General features: G+C 39.0%; 5 protein-coding genes across 6 annotated transcripts; 2 read left to right on the top strand and 3 right to left on the bottom strand.

The window, feature by feature from the left end:
- Positions 1 to 671: 671 nt before the first annotated feature.
- Positions 672 to 2,370, bottom strand: LOC129580606 (uncharacterized). Its single transcript, XM_055471206.1, has 3 exons — positions 2,023 to 2,370; positions 1,109 to 1,294; positions 672 to 1,024 (listed from the first exon to the last, which is right to left on the bottom strand). Exons 1-3 carry the CDS (start codon positions 2,252 to 2,254, stop codon positions 915 to 917), a joined length of 528 nt encoding a protein of 175 aa, XP_055327181.1. The 5' UTR covers positions 2,255 to 2,370; the 3' UTR covers positions 672 to 914.
- A 2,651-nt stretch (positions 2,371 to 5,021) lies between these two features.
- Positions 5,022 to 9,937, top strand: LOC129602636 (uncharacterized). The gene is made up of 8 exons (XM_055501713.1): positions 5,022 to 5,160; positions 5,283 to 5,661; positions 6,030 to 6,515; positions 7,339 to 7,393; positions 7,493 to 7,574; positions 7,779 to 8,145; positions 8,439 to 8,561; positions 9,334 to 9,937. The coding sequence occupies exons 2-8, from the start codon at positions 5,407 to 5,409 to the stop codon at positions 9,637 to 9,639; spliced, it is 1,674 nt and encodes a 557-aa protein (XP_055357688.1). The 5' UTR covers positions 5,022 to 5,160; positions 5,283 to 5,406; the 3' UTR covers positions 9,640 to 9,937.
- Positions 9,938 to 10,613: 676 nt separating this feature from the next.
- Positions 10,614 to 12,907, bottom strand: LOC129602795 (COX assembly mitochondrial protein 2 homolog). The gene is made up of 5 exons (XM_055501944.1): positions 12,743 to 12,907; positions 12,432 to 12,597; positions 11,965 to 12,134; positions 11,479 to 11,550; positions 10,614 to 11,039 (listed from the first exon to the last, which is right to left on the bottom strand). The coding sequence occupies exons 3-5, from the start codon at positions 12,043 to 12,045 to the stop codon at positions 10,908 to 10,910; spliced, it is 285 nt and encodes a 94-aa protein (XP_055357919.1). The 5' UTR covers positions 12,046 to 12,134; positions 12,432 to 12,597; positions 12,743 to 12,907; the 3' UTR covers positions 10,614 to 10,907.
- A 182-nt stretch (positions 12,908 to 13,089) lies between these two features.
- Positions 13,090 to 15,205, top strand: LOC129600244 (complex I intermediate-associated protein 30, mitochondrial-like). 2 transcript variants are annotated; one of them, XM_055498716.1, is made up of 4 exons: positions 13,090 to 13,236; positions 13,386 to 13,926; positions 14,376 to 14,561; positions 14,765 to 15,205. In XM_055498716.1, exons 2-4 carry the CDS (start codon positions 13,414 to 13,416, stop codon positions 14,981 to 14,983), a joined length of 918 nt encoding a protein of 305 aa, XP_055354691.1. In that variant the 5' UTR covers positions 13,090 to 13,236; positions 13,386 to 13,413; the 3' UTR covers positions 14,984 to 15,205. The 2 variants fall into 2 exon arrangements, with proteins under 2 accessions (XP_055354691.1, XP_055354684.1); XM_055498709.1 differs by having other exon boundaries at positions 13,090 to 13,926; positions 14,765 to 15,204.
- On the bottom strand, positions 15,085 to 18,499 carry LOC129600259 (glucosamine 6-phosphate N-acetyltransferase-like). Its single transcript, XM_055498727.1, has 6 exons — positions 18,155 to 18,499; positions 17,838 to 18,054; positions 17,451 to 17,513; positions 16,127 to 16,257; positions 15,867 to 15,928; positions 15,085 to 15,456 (listed from the first exon to the last, which is right to left on the bottom strand). The coding sequence occupies exons 1-6, from the start codon at positions 18,212 to 18,214 to the stop codon at positions 15,306 to 15,308; spliced, it is 684 nt and encodes a 227-aa protein (XP_055354702.1). The 5' UTR covers positions 18,215 to 18,499; the 3' UTR covers positions 15,085 to 15,305.
- Positions 18,500 to 18,753: the final 254 nt, after the last annotated feature.

The raw sequence follows: 18,753 nt of genomic DNA, 5'->3' as shown, positions 1-18,753 counted from the left end.
TAATTTATATCAGTTTACGGTTTTGGCTATGGGGAAACAGTACTTCATCAACGCGCTATATTTTGAAACTTTTACACTACTCACGAGATGTATTTTATATATTGCCTAATATGAGAGCAGGCCCAATCTGTGAAGCTGAATTATTACAGTTTAATTTTATTTAACGCTGTTGCGAAACACAAGTTTGAAGACAGGAACCCAGTTTTTCAAGTTTTATGCATGGCTTGGATACGCTAAACTTCCTTTCGTCGTTAAGTTCATTCATGAGTTCAGCTGGTTCTGTATCGAGCTGGGTGTAGGTAATTGTTAGTCTTTTGCATAAATTTTAACGCAGTCACACGTATTTACAATCGTTTTAATATAATTATCTATATTTAAATCGTCCTTACAATGAGGACTATTTACTAAATGTTTGTTCGGTCAAACCAACAGCTACATCATCCGGCACTTGTGACCTTTTTCGCGTTCAGTACAATCGCCTGGTGGCGAACATGTCAGGCTACTAAGATATGTATCCGCACAGCTCCTCTGCGTTTTTACCTTAACACTATAGGGTAGCGTTACATTTTGGATTGCGTATTAATTTTACATGGTTAGAACAAATTTAATTTACTGTATTTTAAAAGCAGGTAGTTTTTACGTAGTATCTATTATCAAAATTATACCAATCAAGAAACTTGCCGCAGCAGAGTTACACATGTATCATCTGGATTGCAATGTTTTTACTCTGCCGACTATTGCGTATTAAAGAACAATTTGCTACTGCCCGAAGCTGCATCAATGCCTACTGTAACAGAATACTGCGCTGGCTGTTGCCAAATAAAAAAATCATATTCTGATTAGTTTGTTTTCAAGGGATCTGTTACATTTTCTTTTTTCTCTACCTCACAAAAGCGTTAATAACCAAAATCAAATTATTCAAGTGCATAGTGCAACGGAATGGACGGCTGGTTGAAGCGGTCGACAGGAACGTATACAGGCTCAGCATCTTCATCGAAATAGGAAGCTTGATGGTCGAGACCGCCTACAATGTGAGAAAAACAACACTATTAGAAATCAATGGTCCACTTTCATTTTTTTTATGTAATATCGTTATTGAATCTCTTACGGGGAATGCCGATACTGGTGTACGGAGCGATGTACTTTCTCAGTCCATACTTTTTCAAACTTCTCTTGCGTAGAAGCCAACGCGGTATCGTTTCGATTTCTTCTTCTGTCCCATGGTAATGGCGCGGCGCCGGCTTGGAATAGGCGACCCTTTTTCCGACTACCACTGGTACCTCCTCATCTTGGCCTGCTGAAGTACGCAGAAATCGATTTATCACCCTTTTCCGATTGTGATTTCGGAACTTTGCTGATTTTTCTGGATGACCTACGTACAAACATTCACGAATTCGGTCGATGCGTTTGGGTAATCCTAAAAGTGAACCCGGATTTCGACGTTTTCAGAAAAACACTTTATTATGAGGAAAAGTATTTATTAATCAAATTCCGCCACTACTAACACAGTATCCGCCTGCGCTAACGATTTATTTGCAAAAATGCAGTAGAAATATTTCAGCTGCTTATCGACTCGAAATTATTGCTAACTAACTCAGCAGCAATATATCGATTTTACTAACCGCATTATGTAAGTGCATCACTCGGATGGCCTTTACTCGAAACAGAAGCACACACCTGGCACGCTTTCAACATTCACCCTATGCATTTACGTGTTCATGCTCCGTTCTGAGTATTCGGTGAGGCCATATTGAGGATAGATCACGCCAACCGAAAAACGTTTCTCTCTCATAAAAACTATAATTCAATAAAGCTAAAAAGCACCTGACTAGAAAATGAAACTTTTGGAACTTGTCGACTTTGTTACATAACAGAGACAGCTAGAGCCAGCGTGCATTACGGATTTACGGTGAAAACTGTACATCTAGCCAATATTAATCACCCACGCGATACCTCTGCATGCTAATTAGTGTTTCATCGATTTATTAGCTGGAAAACACGCATAAACTTGTGGTGCAGTACCTGCTGCGGAATCGTAGCCGTTAATGGAGCTTCTATCGTTGGCATGCGAATGGCTTGAATGGGTCAACTGCTCGCCGCTGGCGGGCATTTGTCCGCTTTGCCCAACCGTATCCGGTCCTTGGCTGTGAAATTCATCCCCGTGCCATTTGGCGAAGGCGGCTGCTAATTGGGGATTTGGCCAGCCGCCGGGAGCGGATTTGTAGTAATTGAATAACGGTAACCGCATGCCCATATCGGGCCCTGGGGCGGACTCCACATGCACATGTACCGAGGCATCATCACCGGCTTCGATTAGGCGAACTAATATTGCGATATTCAGAAGCACTGCAAAACCATTCTCCTCGCAATCTGATGATTGTCTCAGCTTTTAAATCCAGCTGACAGTAACAGAAGAAGAAATTGATTAAACTGTTCAATACCGCACCACTCCAATCGGATTTCCTTTCTGTGTTTATATACAGTAATTCCTCAGTACATATTTCAGTGTACTGCATAATTATAAGCATTTGATTTAAGTTACAAGGAAAGCATATGCTATATGAAGACCGCTTGAATTAATTCTATCTATTACACTCCTTTGGTTTCTTTTGCTCACAAGAAATGGAGACTACCTATATAAAGTACAGATGCAACAACAGCCATTTCATCCATTACTGCTGTAGCATTTCTGTACATAGAGATATTTATAATAAGGTATAAGGAAAATTGAATAAGTAATTGAAAAATTTTATGCCTTCAAATTCTAGTAATTCCGCATAAAATAAGCTTGACCGACCAGTTTGCATAAAATATGAAGTTTCAGCTAAAGATGTTATTAAAGTGGCTATATGTATGATCTTTTAAATCTGTCGACGGAACAGAAACAGGGAGCTGAGGGTTTGTGAATGAAATAATGCATAACTTAAATGGAACTTTCGCCATGTATAACATTTCCGGAAAAATTGACTTTTAAATGGCCAGATTAGCAGCACAGCCATTGTACTGTGGCTGGGCTTGGTCAGCCTTAGTGGTGTACCAGGAAATCAAAAAAGTGTAACTGCCATGGAAGGAAAACGTTTTCTCATGGGACACTTGTACTGCGTGCACGAGGGACAGTTAAGACCTCAATTGAAGGTTAGTAGTGACTACCCGTAGTTTGCGTGTCTATCAACCTATCAGCGTAAAATCCAGAACAGAAAACAGAAAAAGCTTTGTACACCAGCATATAAAATTTGAACTACCGTATATGGCTTATAAACGTAGGTAATTATAACATCATGATACGGTACATCACCATACATTTAACTTTCACTTTAAATTTTTATAAAATTCAAGGCACATACATATATAGCTAAATATTTCTGTACATGTAAGTATTTCACAAATTTGATTTTCTCATTTCAGAATATTTTCAAAAACGCCATCACGTCAAATATGTTCCAGAAAAAAGTGCTGAAGTAATAGCTAGGGTAGAAGTTATAACTTGCTACGGGTAGGTAATTAAAACTTATACAGTGATCGACCGCGATAAACGATTAAAATTTTTTATAGTCATATATATAAATTATTTTAAGTTTCAGTCCTGTGAAAATAACGATACTTTTATATAGTATGTTTTGTTCGCACCCGGTCGCATGTCCGCATTGTTTTAAGGAAATTCATCTTGTTTTCGATGATTCATAAATTGTTCTTTTTTGGTGAAACGTGGTAGCTACGAAAATGCCGCAGGGGTTTCGTATTAACTACTGTATTAAAACCATAAATTAAGTAAACAACAGACACAAACACGATCCGCGCTCACGCCGTATCATAAGAATTATGGCTACGACACCTGGTCACTGCGTATGTTCGAGGAAAAACGCCGCTGCGATGTTTTTAATGTTTACGATGAATCACTGTTTCGTTCGAGATCTTTCCGTCCAGACGGTTGTTGGTTTTTCAGCTCACAATCGTATATCGATATCCGAAGATGTCTCGCTGGTTGACCTTTACAGGTACCATCTTAACAGGTACCCTTTTCAGGCTGGATAGCATACTCTGTACACGTTTACTTCAAGTATAGTTGCTTTAATATTATAGCACAGCAATCTGGTACGATATCACTTAAACGCATAAAAATGAGAAGTGAACAGCACGCCCCAGAATAAATTATACAGTATATAAAGTGTAGTAGGGCTGATACAAATCGTGATGTACAGTTAATCTGTACTCGTACATAGACAAATTATGATGACAACAGTAAAATACTATACATACGCCAAAGCTTCTGTAAATGAACAGGAAACCTCGGCGTTAGGGGCGTTAGGAACGATATTGAGTAATCAGAAGCCATCCAATTTTAAAATGAAAATTTTATGTTATTTTTAGGAATGGCTAATAATTTGTAACTTTTTGTCTTTATTAGGGTGCAGGTGAACTGTGGTTAACTGTGGTATGCAGATGCCGGCAGCTGTAGATGCCGCACGAGTCTGGTTTCCACAAGCTTCCACCTCCTTGTGATCACACTACAAAAATTACATGTTTCAGAAAACAAATCAAAAAGAAACTTGTGCAGTAAGTGATAATCATTTCGCACTCCATGCTACGTGAACAGCAGATCCGATTTTTTTATGTCCAAAATGACGATATTTCGGTTGTCAGCGTATGAAATATGAACATATGTTTATGATTGCTGGTGTGATTGGTGTCGAAATGGATTTCTTGCGTGTATTGACTGTGATCGGTGCGTGATAACCGATAAACAACCACCGAACACTTTTTTCTTTTGCGTAAAAACCATATTGTAAAAATGAATCACTTTATTTAGAGTGGCGACATTCAAGTGCGATCAATCGAATAATACGATGCTCTAGAATTCACCGGCAATATTGTCGAAAACCGTGCATCCGTACTCGTACTCATGCGACAACGATGGTTGGCATTGGTTTATACCTGTTTACCGTACGTCTGTACCGAGAAATTAGCAGCTAATCTTATAAATTCCGATCTACCGACTGTAATCTTGGCTTCCGTACAATATGGTTTTATTTGTGCTGTACTTATACAATACATACATAAGGTACTTTAAGCGGTACATTGCGCAGCAAAACTCCGTCGCATATTGTGGTGCACGATTGACGGACAATAATGATTTTTCGTCTTTGTTTCCTCATTCTGCAGGTACAACGAAAACGTATACTACCTTCCCGCTGGCGATAGGAATCTACTGTTTCTAGCCTTCTGGTTGGCTATTTATAAACCATTTTACCAAAAGTCTGGTTTTTATTTTTCGTGATTTGCAGTGTGTTTGAAGACAGCAACGAAATAGATGATATTTCTGTGCACGGCCCAGCGTGGACAGTGCGTGACACGGGATATGGTTTTATGAAATTTTGATTCAAGCTCGAGTGTCCGCTATCACGAACCATGTCTGGCCGACTGATAAGTAATTCTACGGGTGATTTCAATGCTTCGGCATTGGTGAACATAACCAATGTTACCGAGATACCGAAAACAACCCTCCCCGCCTTCGTGGACACTGGCTATCCGTCGACGGGATTCATCACATGGGGAGCCGCTCTGGTCTTCCTCATGACTCCGGGCTTGGCATTGTTTTACTCGGGTCTCTCGCGATACAACAATGCCCTTTCCCTGATGATGCTGTGCATGCTGGCAGCGGCGGTAAGGGATGCGTGCTGGACATGTTCACGTTGTCGTGAGATCTTTTCGGAGATGAACCGGCCTGAAATAAATTTTTATTGTAATGCTAGCTCCCGTCTGTCGTAATCATCCCCTCTTTGATGCGCTTCGGGTAGTATATTAGCCTATAACGAACTTACACGAGGCATTTACGGCTAATCACCCCACCTAATATTTTTAAATTTGGGTTTTTTGTTATAGTTTTACGATTAGTTTCAGCAGTACCGACACATCTGTAGTAAGCTACCACACGCATTTGTCAGATTTGATCCTGCGCATGTTTCGATTACATGTCTACGGCTCAGTTGTTCATTTAGTTCGAATTTAATTTTATCTTTTTCTGTTTTTAGATAGTCACTATCCAATTCTTCCTCTTCGGCTTCAGCCTCGCTTTCTCCGAAACCGGTGGTCCGTTTATTGGTGATTTTAATGCCGGGGCTCTGACCACCCTCGGGGCGCACGCTTTTCCTAATACGGCGCCGGCCATTCCATCCATTGCCTTCATGGTGTACCAGATGCAGTTCGCCACCATCACCGCCGCCCTCATCTTTGGCTCGGTGCCGGAACGAACCCGTTTCCTACCGGCTATGATTTTTGTTTTCATTTGGACGACGTTGGTATATGATTTTGTCGCTTATTGGACGTGGGCGGATCACGGATGGATCAGGAATCTGGGCTGTATCTCCAACATCACGAGCGATGCGGGGCCGTGCTTCGTGGGTGCCTATGATTTTGCCGGTGGCGGTCCAGTTCATATTGCATCAGGATTTGCCGGGTTGGCCTACTGCTTGATTCTCGGCAAGCGGAAGCGTATTCACGTGGAGCATCATAGCCTGGTAAGTGTCTGGATGCAACCGGAAATTAAGCATTACATTGTATGCTACGGTATATTGTTCCACTATTTTCGATATATACCATGGGGCAATTTTCATATACGTCAAGAATACTCGTACCTATTCTATAATACCTACCATGATATCTTTAGAATCTCACCTCTGACCATAATGTATCAATCGTACTATGTAAATTCGGCTAAAACGGTTACCAAAAACTGAGGAAGGATATAATTATTTTAAGTCCGTTTTTCCCGAGGTTGATTTATCGCAGTAATGGTATGCCCGCTTATTTTTCGAAAAGAAATGGCGAAGATGGTTTTTCAAGACAATTAATCATAACCGAAGTGCGACATCCTCTAAATTGAGCTCTCAGCCGGAAGGAAGATTTCACGATTAACATTTAATACTTAGAATTATTTGTTGTTGTTTTCCTTTATTTTACCGGAAAGGGCAGTCGGACAACAGTGTTGTATGAAAAGAGCTGCGACAATGAACGCCATAAAATGTGAGGTTTCAATCAAGTGCTTGTATTATTTCAAGGACTATTAATCTTACAGTTTGTCAAAATAGTTAACTTTGTCGCCTCTTAATACTCAGTCTGACGTATGTTTTTCTAATTTTGTGTGCATCAGGAAAATACTTCAGGTTTACGGCACGGGTTGTTATAAGTCATGCATGTAGTGTCACAGCGATAAAAACTAGGTGCTTGTTTGGTTTTGCCAGTTCCTTCTTTTGTTGCAGAAGCAATGATAATGCTGATTGTTAATACGGAAAACAAGTATCAGCGTAATTTTAGTGAGTACGATATGGTATTTTTTTCCAGGTGAATGTCATGTTTGGTACTGGCCTACTTTGGTGTGGATGGTTTGCATTCAACGGTAAGTCGAGCGTACTGTTTCACAGCAATTAAGCTTGACCCTTTATGAATATTTGCTTTTTATCAATAATGATCACTGATATGCAACAATATTAATTAGGTGGATCTGCCGGTGCATCGACAACAAGAGCGGCAATGGCGTCAACAGTTACAACAATTGCAGCAGCGATGGGTGGGTTAAGGTGAGAAAAAGGAAGTATATTAATTTGAAGTTAACGCTTCACTTTTATATTTGTATATAGAAAAACTGCATTTGACAACTGCATGAATTTACGTTAACCGAATTAGGAAAAAGAGGCAGCTCTAGGATAACGTATGCCATGAAGTTGGCTAAAGAAAATCTTGCCATAAAGGTCATAAGCTGGATTTGTTTAATAACATTGCAGCTGGATCTGGCTGGATTACCTCTGGACACGCAAATTATCTGCACTAAGTTTCTGTTCGGGAGTGGTCGCCGGCTTGGTCGCCATTACTCCGGCTGCCGGATTTGTGGCTCCCTGGGCAGCTATTATTATTGGTTTCCTGACGTCGTTATGCTGTAACTTTTGGTGCCGCGTAAAAAAACGCATGGGTTTCGATGATTCTTTTGATGCGTGGAGTGTACACGGGAGCGGTGGATTTCTGGGTAACATTTTGGCTGGAATATTCGCCCAGAAATGGATCGGCATGCTAGACGGTACCAAAATCGATGGCGGATGGATGGAGCAAAATTGGATTCAAGTTGGTTATCAGATCGCTTCGTCTACGGCCATCGTAAGTCAATACAGCCCAGTTTGTAATGTCGTACGTACACCTACAGTTTGCGCATCTGTATGAAACTGATTGTGAAATGCTAAGTTTAAAAAATTTGTAATCGCTTCGATTAATTTCAAGACTTCGGTTGCGCACCGTTTTTGTAGTTATAAAGTATGAATATTTGGTGACCTTTCGTGCCGTGCCTATCTAATCGGGAATAATTTTTTTTGGCAAATCGTAATATTGTTATGTTGAAACTGTTGTTACGGAATAGATTCGGATTGCTTATTACAATCATGTCACAATTTTAGGCTGTTTGGTCATTTGTGGTAACCTACATCATCCTGTTCATTATTAACAAAATTCCTGGATTGCATCTGAGACAGAGCGAGGAAGAGGAAGAGCTTGGTGGGGACTTTGTGGAAATGGGAGAGGTAAGCTAAGTAAACTATGGATGATATGTATCAATCCCAGCTAAGAAAACGTATGTTATATTGTTGCTGAGAATATTCAAATCGTTTATTTTCTTCATACTACAACAACAACGTCAATTGCGGATATGGTGCTCGGAATAAGTAATCCGGTAAATCGACTTTGTTAAAAAGCATAGGTATTAAACGTTTTGTGTAGACATCGACATGTGACAAGTGCATGCAGTACAGAGTAGTACTCGATTCTGTCATTTACCATGGTTAGATATACTGGGTGGTATAAATTGTATACAGTATGTAGTAATGTATTTGACAAACGAACTGCCCAAAGGCTGAGACTAATTAAGTACAATGCGAAAACTAACAAATAAGAAAGGCACCGGAAAACAGCATTCCTTTCCTTTTTAAAAAATGTGTACCTCACATTTAAAAAACTGACTGGTACGTGATTTGACCGGTTTTGGCACAAAAACGGTTCATTTCACGAAAAGTGCATAATAATTATTACTTCATGCCTTGATGCTTCCAGAGTACATAGACATACGTGTCACACTCGCAGTTTATCGTTTCGAATGGTGGATGCTTTTGTTTAATTAGTCATATACTGCTGCCAGAATTTATTGGTAAAATCACAAAAAAAAGTACGTTAACTATCGTAACAAATAAGAAAGTTGCCTTCAGTCCATGCGGTCAGCTGGTTTAAGAAGGTTTAACAAAGAAGGGCAATAAGAATCACATGAGAAAGTGCGTGTTAATTCAGCCATCGTTAATATAGGTGGGCTATATGCTGGTAATTACGGAGGATGATCAGCATTACGCCCCGGCAATGGAGGAAAATGTTATCGGCGTACTGGCTGATGGGCGTCGTGTGAGCAGCGGTAACACGCTATCTGACCGCAACCGCTCATCCATAAAATCACGGGATTCTCGAAAAGATCGGCTGGAATATGAATATGACAACGACGCCGATGCCAGGAGAGACAAACCAGCTGCCATCAGCTTTAAGCTTACGGATATGCACCACGGCAGACATCCGGCGGCTAACAATGTGGTACCCGCCAGTTTTCAAAAAAAGGAATAATCTTGACAGATCTGCGTCATGTTGTAAGATATTTTGTAAAATCTCCGTGCTCTGTTCATCAACGACTGAATGGAAATTATAACATTACATACTGTCGTCTGTCATGTAGGATAACAAATAATCAAATTCGCCGATAGAGCATACGAAAACGTTTGAAATTTTATTTTATTTGTCTTACATTATGGATGTGCTGCATGCGGACTTTTTACGAACTTGTACGGCGTATTCGTTGTCCCTCAGAATGTTTTTCCTGTTTTAAGCAATATTATACGAAATTGTAAAAATTATTTGACTCAAATAGGTTTCGGTATTCTTCCATGTTAATTATTTTCCACAGTCGATTGACGGAAACGTGGTTACTTCCATTTGGCGGAACAAAAAACAATGAGTAACACACCGGAAGCTTATTTCTGGGCGGGTGCAAGTGTCAAACTGTGCGAAAACAATCTTTCAGTTAGCGCTGCACTCATTAAATACAGACACCATAAACCGAGATCCGGAACTGACGAATGTTTTTCTCCAACAACACCGCACTAATAGTCTAAAAGTGTGAAATAAGTGCGTCACTTAACTGTGCTGTAATTAAGACAAACAACGTCATAGTAAAAAGTGAATGCCGTAAGTCCTGCTGCATAAACGTTATCTTACTTGTTAAACAAATTTCAGCACAAGCAAGAACCGTTCGTGCGAAACATTCATTGTCACATAGGTAAATACGTAAAACTTTTAAATCTAAACTTAATGTAAAAGTTTTTCTTTACCGGTGAGATAACAAATATAACAGCCACAACAGCTATCGCACGGAAACGTCCAGTAACAATGTCCTAACACAAAACTTACCAGTTTCATTCAACCGTTACTCTGCAAACAAAGTTAAGACTAATTTTTTTCGCAAATCAGGAATCCAAAGCAAGTTCCACGTGTGTCTCGCGAATATTCATTAATTAAGTTGAGCTATCAACCGCAAAGCCACGGAAGATTCAAAAAATTTTATTGTCATCCGGCGGGAAATATAAGTTTACCCGCCCACCCACAAAAGTTTCTTACTCCTGAAGCACACATATAACACAAAATATTCGATGACCACTGCCTCCATAAACATATCCTCATGGTTCCATCACTTCGAATTTAAGCCTCCACTCACATATAGATATTATTGTATTCTGCACAGCCCAAAACTGCCGTATTTTATAATACGCAATCCCCACGAAAATCACAACCACTCAAGTTTTATAAGGCCTGAGTACAGGCACAGTTTTGCAACAAAACTATCTTAACCCGGTAGAGACAGGGTTTTCTTCCCGCAGCTTCTTTGCGGTCCTTTCTTCTTCCCGCATGCGTCTCATTCTTTCAACTCGCTCTTCTGCTTTTAGTCTATTTTCCGCTCTTTTATTCTCCTTCTACAAAAACCAAAAGCATAAGGGCTGCATTCACTGCCGCAAAGGGAACATCACCAAATTTAGGCGTCTTGATTTCCATTCCTAATCATAATAAAACGAAAAAACCCCAGTAATCTGAGAAATATATTAATTTACAAAATACTTAAGACTTTATAAAAAACCGACTGGTCAGCGCTCTGAAAAAATTTTTCGAGTAAAGCATCAAAGTACATGCAAACCACTTATCGAACAAAAAGATCAGACACAAGCCACACAACTGAGAAGAAAATTGTACAGCGTCAGATCAAAAATTCGGTATTTGAAAAAGCAAGCACAGATACTCGAGTTTTAGCACGCTAAAATACAAATTGGTTTCTCATAATAAGGGGTATAAACAAGGAACAGCTTAACCTAAAAAAACAATTCCAGAAGACATCCGTTTTTGAACTGCTACACGCACCTCTCGCCTTAAACATTTCGTCATGGCGAAGTCCAGATCATTGCAATATCCCCAAAACTTTCCAAATGGATGCTGCGCCATAAAACAAACAGCGTTTTTAAACTGGTAAAAGATCCCTGTTTCTAGTGAAAATACTCCTTATCGGCTTGGTTTTTGTGAGATATCTAATTAAGCATCTGACACAATTAAACCGATACTAAAACAGAAAAGTGAATTACTTTGACGGCAAAGGGGTCACTTTAGGAAACTCTTTTAGCCGCAAAATAATTCGCCCATAACACCAATCCCATACTTGTTTAAAAATGAATTATGTTTGTGCAAGTAACAAAAACGTGGTATCCGCTACTGTCACAACCAGAGCAACGTGCTTAAACATCGATACTTACAACGCCAAGATAAAGCTATTATTTATCAGAATAATTTAGGCCGGTTTATTATTGTATCATATGCAAGCACAGGATTGTAATGAGTAAAAATATTTCTTACTTCTATGTGGCATTTCTGCAGTTTCGCAATTATTTCATTGCATTCTTGCGTATGAAGATGAGACGCGAGATCCGAATGCATTATAAAAAAGAGTCCAATATATATTCACCGTATTGTGGTGATATCAAGCCGGCAACACTCCGCAACAGCTTCGCAAAACATGTAATATTCTGGAAATACAATAATGTGCCAAAAATAAGCTTTTTTAGGGCCAAACAAAACCAAAACAAAAAGAGGAGTACTGAACAGCGGGGTGCTCAGCAAAAACCAAATTAAAAACTAAAGAGTTTAACAACAGAAGTACCGTGATAATCGATAATGTACCATGAGGAAGCATAATCGCTGTAACGACAGTAACGTTGCAAACGTGTAACTAGCATGTTTTTGCCGTCTCTCAAATGCAACAGGACTCGTAAACGCTATTAATTATTTAAAAATCGAAAAATATTCGTTCCTTACTAGCTCACCACTTTGGTTTGTCAAAAAATCCAGAAGACCCTCATCCTGAGTATATGGGATCAGGAGAAAGCCGATTCAAAGAATACTGAAGAATCTCAAATCACATCAGTATCAGACCAATGCTGAAAGCACACTGGCACTGGCATGGCTTTATTTAGGTGTTCTTCAAGGCGTCTGCAATTTACGGCAAAAGTTCAAATTCTGGTGCCTAAATATCCCAATTATCAAAAATGAACCGAGTTAGTTATGATCGAGAATCCACATCCAGTCATCCATTAACTAGTACTCGTACATAGCATATGATAACTACTTCACTTACCTGCAAAGGACTCAACAGCGATATTTCAAAAATGCAAACAAGGCGAAGTCTATCTTTCATGCTCGTGCGCACAAAAAAATCATAAATTTCAAAATTTACGTAAGTATGACAGTGATAACTTCTAACTTGTAAGTAATCCAAATAAATTTTTAAAGCTGAAAACCATCTGCATTTCGCATTTTTGCTTCCCAGCTTTCGCTCCTGACTGTGAGTTTGAGTTTTCCTAGTGACAGACGCCTGCGGGGCGCGATTTCTTTGCGTTATTCGCCTTTAAAAGTGTTACAAACATCTGATCAACTACAGTACGGTTACTACGGTGGCTTTATTTATTGTATTATTGATAAAATCATAAATGAATTTCAATTAAGTATCAGTTTACTGTGTTTACTACTTCGGTTTTTGCAGTTATTGGATACTGTACTTAGGAAGAAGCCAAACCTCATTTTTTCTCTAGGTTCTCTCAAGCTTTAAATCCATGATCAACTTCAAAGCAGGTAATGATCGAGCGGCAAATATGATGGCATCGTTTCTGTGATCGAAGAGGATTCGTCAGCCTCTGATTCTGGAACCTAGAGACTTGAATGTGGTTGTTGATGAGGATTGAGAATTTGCGAATGTGATAACTAACCGGTGACTTGGTTAGATCTCATCTTAAGATTTTCGTAAGCGAAATGGCCCTTCCACGGGTTTCCTCGTGTTATTGGCGCAGCATGATCTTACGGCACAGTACGAAGCTTCCACGTTCATTGCGAAATCATCAGACCGTGCGAAGTATAACAGTGTGGGAACCTGATAAGCAGAGTGGCTACCGCACGGTTAGACAGGCCACGCAGACGTGGAGAGATGTGTACAACATGGAAAACTTGAAATCTACCATCGAAGCTTACAAGAGACAGTTTCGCATGTGGAAAGAAGAATGGGTAGCCTGGTTCTACCGTGACATTGAGGTGCTGGAGGACGGTGATGTGAAGATGATCTACGATTTTCGCGATCCCGACCCGGACAAGGTAAACGGGTGGACTGTGACAGCAGATGCGGATTTCCTGCACGGCAGAAGCTGGGGGAAAATGGATATAACCCAGGATTACACGTGTTTATTCACGGGAAACCTTAATCACACACCCATAGCCGACGGATGGTCGGACTTCGCGGGCTACGTGAATCTGCGCTCACCCTACAAATACGTAAGCTTCAACTTATTTGTAATTTACAATATTTCTGAAAGTGCTTTCATGCATATAGCTATCACAAAGGTATTTGGAATCTGCATCATGCTGCTAAAAAGAAAAGTATAGAACTAAAAGTTTGTATAGAACAATTTTCTTATGTCCCTACTCGTACACAGGCTACATTTTATCATCTCGCTTCAGTTGTAACGTTGTTGATATTTTTACATTTATAATCTATTGCTCTAGCTTGGTTTTCTTATTCGTACCATCACACGTAGCGAGTATTGTACATCGAGTTCAGTGACTTGTTGCTTAATACCTAATTTTGATATCAGTTTTGGAAGCTTGATTTTTTGCGTCTCCTGCACCGATGAAATAACTGAGTTTATTATTTATATCATTACATCAACGTGTATGCAGTATGTAATGGTTGGTTGAATCATTGGTTGGTTGCTTTGTTGCAGAAATCCTTTTATCGAGAAGACGCCTTTAACTGGACAGAATTTACTCATATCGTTCTGCGCTACCGGGGAGATGGAAGGACTTATTTGTTAAACATTAACACCAGAGGATGTTTTGACGTCTCATGGAATGATTTGTACAGCTATCCCTTGTATACCAGAGGAGGACCATACTGGCAGACCGAACGTGTAAGTAGTGTGTTGTTATTGTAGACTCCGGTTGTTGTCGGGAATGTTCATTTTCAAAAAAATCTGATCCCATTGTTTTAGTAAATATTATTATTATACTTGCACGTATTTGTGCTTCCGTGTTATTAGATGTTAAATAACTTACACGGGCCACGGCTACTCTTATTTTACTGCGAGGCTAACTGAAGGCTGCCTTTTTTCAGATACCTTTTTCCAAGTTTTTTTTCGCTCACAAAGGCAAAATTCAAGACAAACAAGCTCCCATTGATTTAACGAACGTCCATGGTATAAACATCACAGCCGGAGACGGGATTGATGGACCCTTTAAACTGGAAATAGACTATATTGCTATAGAAATAGACGAAAGTCATACGGAGGAGCATGCGTATGAACTTTATGAAGGAAGAAGGTTTGAAACCTAACCCTGGTTTGAAACCTAGCCCTGTAAAAAGAGCCTTCCTCGTTTTTGCTTTGTAGCGATATAAATTTGTAAAATTCGGGATCCGAAGTAGAAAGTATACTGTTTACAGTTTACACCGGTTTATACTTTCGGTGCAGTAATTCAGATAGGTTATTTCACAGATAAAATTTTAAAGAAGCACGATCTAACAGAAAACAACCGTAAAAATAAATATTTCCACAATAATTCTGATGATTCGGGAAAACGCCTTGTACCAAATGGGAGGCCACAGGGAAGAGACACCGGACGGCAGGTGTTCAACAAATTTTGATAGATCCGCAAAATCAATTTCGAAAACGTTGTATCATGTAATTATTTCCAAGATCCACTTGATATCCAAACTGTCTATAGAATCCGACCAATTTATCCTTGCATTCCAGGGAGACTTTGTAACATCCCAGCGTCTTAGATAGCAAGGTTGCAGTATCCATTAATCTGTGGAAGGTTAAGCTTTCTATTAAACTGCGATTAGTTAGACGATAGACGCGACCAGGACAGAATGTACATCGTGTCCTGACGTGAATTAAGACGAATTACATGTAATCAATAAAACCTCGCACTCTCTTAAGAATAACGAGAAAAAAACTTTGAGGAGATACGAAAGCATAATATCTGTTCGGTAGCTAACGCTCAAAAGATGCACAATGCACTTAATTGTATGCCTTAAATAAGTTATTATAATGTGGAAGCACATAATAATAAACTCATATTTATCTCAAAAGATTCAAACATCACATCGAAAAGTACGATTACATATAACAAGTACAAAATAGTTTTCTCGTGTTCTCGTATGAAGATACTTTTCAGCAAGTTTTAATATTCTTTCTATACGAATGTATGCTCACAGTTTCCCCAAGTCCTGGCCACGCCGATCCTCAAGGACTACAACATCCTCAATTCGACCTCTCTAAAAGACGTTCAACCTTTCTATTAAAATTGTACGTTATATGAGCAGATTTAACGAAAACGCATTTTTTCTGTAGATATAATTAGATTAAACACCCATCATTCGCGCGTAAGTTATTTTCATTGTAAAAAAGCGATTCTACCATTCTTGATTTTTTTTTATACCAGTTATTTACATTGCGCTTAAGAACTAACGTACCAAAGCAGCCGAGTGGATGAACTTCTGCTCAACAACAAGCGTCGCCGCACCGACAATTTTGTGATGAACCTCGTCTTCCAAAACGATTGTATAATATGTATTCGGACAATTTCTCATCCCATCGAACCGATCTGCAAAATAGCTAGTTTACTGCAAAATGCCACCCAGTCAAACACACTAAATTATAATACATTTAAAAAACCCAACTCACCTAGAAAACACAAATCTAATTCTTCAATTAAGTATACTCGTAATCACAATACTTGTAGAAATACTGCAATAACGTTTTTACATCCTTATTTAAAATTTTTAACAAAATTTTCACGTGTGACAACACTTTTAGTGCTTGTGAAACTAATCATTACAACATAAATAATTATTAATGATGACCACACAGATTCAAAGTCAAAATGAATCGGTACGGTATAACCGTATCAAAAGATACTTCTGACTGTACAGTACTTCTGTAATACAGGATTCATACTTTTCTGTTTTCCTTGACACAGAAAAAGGTTTTTCTGTTTTACGAGGAAAACATTTCGAAAAAAGTTTTTCTGTAACGACTTTGCACACATTTTTTCTGTTTACAAAATGTGCGCTTGTGTGGTTTTTTCCAGTTCTTGCTCATACTTCCGAAATCTGTTTCCAATTCTTCCTCCGTTTTTAAGCACGAAATACTTAAGTAGGCTAAAAACATGATCTGAAATAATAGCACTTTCGGCTGAGTGCTCTGCAAAGTGAATATGAAAAATTGTAATTGTAAATATTTAAGCAGCTAACTATTATTAATTAATGCACCTATTATCACACAAAGATTGGCAAGTCCATGCAGCGCTTTCTGTAAACATTTTCTGTATGTACAATTGTACGCGTATAACTACATTATTACGGTATGACGCTAGCGTTACCGGACTTGTATACTGTAATTAGCTTGTGAAACTATAACGATGCTGTTATTAAATTTGTGAAAGTTTTCTGATGTATTACAGTACTGACCTAATGATTACAACATTATGTGCCGCTGAAGTGTTATTATTGTAATGTACATCACTGCCCACATTGATCGTCATTGGTCGAAGGCAAAACATTTCTGTTTTTGCAAATGATTTTGATTTTCCGAAACATTTGCCAAAACAGATGAAACATTTTCAAAACAGATGACTTTTTCGAAAATGTGTAGCATATTCATACTTTCTGTGTAGATGCACACAGAAAATCTTTTTTCCATATCCTCATACTTTTTCATCTGTTTCAAGTTTTTCGACTGTTTTGGGGGAAACAGATAAGTATGAATCCAGCATAAAAGGAGATGAAAGTTTTGTACCTTTGTACATGCGCTCCGTAACTTCGCCAACATGGGCAAGCTGGCCTAACAAACCGACGTATCCTGCAAAAAATTAAAAGCACACAAAATTGTAACTGCTAGCTGCATGCGCGCATAATCTAATTTGCGCGCATTAGAATCGTATATTCTAATTTGCGCAAGCTTGATAGCTTAATCACAATTAAAGTTAATTATAATTATCGTATGTTAATTATGTTTCAAAAAACATCGCTTCAAGTATGGCTGGACGGTTAATAGTATAAAGCAGAACCAGCCACGTTCGATGAACTCCCATTTAGTAGTGTTCTAATCTAACAACTGCAAGCAGAATTACTGCAGACGAATGCTACTGCCTAATAAGAAAAAAATTACGTTCGCGTTTCACACCTCGTTGGAAATCTCCTCTCCTTAAAGCACGCATTCGTAGGCCTTTTCCAGGCGTCTTGGGACACAGATCCATCCCGCGATAATCACTTGCAGGGTTGCTGAAATCCAAGTCGAACAATATCTTGGAATCAAATAACTCCACATCGTTGTCGACTGAATCTGCACAGCAACCGGATGATCCATTCGCTAAATGGTTCTTTGTTGTCGCTGGAGACTTCTACAGTTGCGAAAAAAGATCATAAAATTCATGAAGAACGTCATGCAGATATGAGACACTAGCAGGCCATCAACACATAACCAAAAATATTATATCATACATCAGCTTCCGTCGATGTGGACAAGCCCGTTTCAGCGGCAGGTGCTCGCGCTGGTGTCATTCTGATTGGTGCAAAAAACTGAATAAAAATTTATGGACTCAACTCACTCCAGGCGTCCCAGCGAAATCTCGATCCTCACAAGCTAATAGATATAAACAACAAACCAATTGCAAGCGAAGTCCATGCACGTTAAAAATGCAACCTGATTTCCAAGAGAAAATTAGAAAAGATCGACGTGCAATTTTATGAACAAAAAGTCTAGCCACGTACGCGAAGACGGATTATGGCAATATGCTGTTTGATGGAGCAGTGACAGTCAGCAACAAAATGCAGAATTAAAAATTCGATGAGCGTGTGTGAAGTTCAATGGACATTTACTAACTGTAGTTTGCGTATGTTAGTTACTGTAGCAGTGTAGCTCACTGCGGGAAATGTGGCCCTGCTGTAAGCTTCAGCTCGGCACAGTCTCTTTTCCGACCACAGCCATGTGAATTAAGTACTAAAATAATTTAGTATTAAGTTTGTATCTTACTAACTGTGAATGTTATTGCATATCTATATTAAATTTTATATTTCTCGTTTTTGTATACCGGAAGTTC

The sequence above is a fragment of the Paramacrobiotus metropolitanus genome, unplaced genomic scaffold (genome assembly GCF_019649055.1).
Source record: "Paramacrobiotus metropolitanus isolate TYO unplaced genomic scaffold, Prichtersi_v1.0 Parri_scaffold0000004, whole genome shotgun sequence".
Lineage (NCBI taxonomy): Eukaryota > Metazoa > Tardigrada > Eutardigrada > Parachela > Macrobiotidae > Paramacrobiotus > Paramacrobiotus metropolitanus.
This window is presented reverse-complemented; position numbering and strand designations above follow the sequence as displayed.

Coding starts and splice junctions, on each gene's coding strand:
- LOC129580606 (XM_055471206.1), bottom strand. CDS start 2,254: ATGGGCATGCGGTTACCGTTATTCAATTACTACAAATCCGCTCCCGGC. Junction 1,295..2,022: donor CGGCTACGATTCCGCAGCAG/GTACTGCACCAC, acceptor GTACTTCAGCAG/GCCAAGATGAGGAGGTACCA. Junction 1,025..1,108: donor CACCAGTATCGGCATTCCCC/GTAAGAGATTCA, acceptor CTCACATTGTAG/GCGGTCTCGACCATCAAGCT.
- LOC129602795 (XM_055501944.1), bottom strand. CDS start 12,045: ATGCATTCGGATCTCGCGTCTCATCTTCATACGCAAGAATGCAATGAA. Junction 11,551..11,964: donor TGCAGAAATGCCACATAGAA/GTAAGAAATATT, acceptor TTTATGGCGCAG/CATCCATTTGGAAAGTTTTG. Junction 11,040..11,478: donor CGAAATGTTTAAGGCGAGAG/GTGCGTGTAGCA, acceptor TGGTTTTTGTAG/AAGGAGAATAAAAGAGCGGA.
- LOC129602636 (XM_055501713.1), top strand. CDS start 5,407: ATGTCTGGCCGACTGATAAGTAATTCTACGGGTGATTTCAATGCTTCG. Junction 8,146..8,438: donor TCGCTTCGTCTACGGCCATC/GTAAGTCAATAC, acceptor TCACAATTTTAG/GCTGTTTGGTCATTTGTGGT. Junction 8,562..9,333: donor ACTTTGTGGAAATGGGAGAG/GTAAGCTAAGTA, acceptor TCGTTAATATAG/GTGGGCTATATGCTGGTAAT.
- LOC129600244 (XM_055498716.1), top strand. CDS start 13,414: ATGGCCCTTCCACGGGTTTCCTCGTGTTATTGGCGCAGCATGATCTTA. Junction 13,927..14,375: donor TGCGCTCACCCTACAAATAC/GTAAGCTTCAAC, acceptor GCTTTGTTGCAG/AAATCCTTTTATCGAGAAGA. Junction 14,562..14,764: donor CATACTGGCAGACCGAACGT/GTAAGTAGTGTG, acceptor GCCTTTTTTCAG/ATACCTTTTTCCAAGTTTTT.
- LOC129600259 (XM_055498727.1), bottom strand. CDS start 18,214: ATGACACCAGCGCGAGCACCTGCCGCTGAAACGGGCTTGTCCACATCG. Junction 18,055..18,154: donor CCACATCGACGGAAGCTGAT/GTATGATATAAT, acceptor TCGCAACTGTAG/AAGTCTCCAGCGACAACAAA. Junction 16,258..17,450: donor TACGGAGCGCATGTACAAAG/GTACAAAACTTT, acceptor GCTATTTTGCAG/ATCGGTTCGATGGGATGAGA.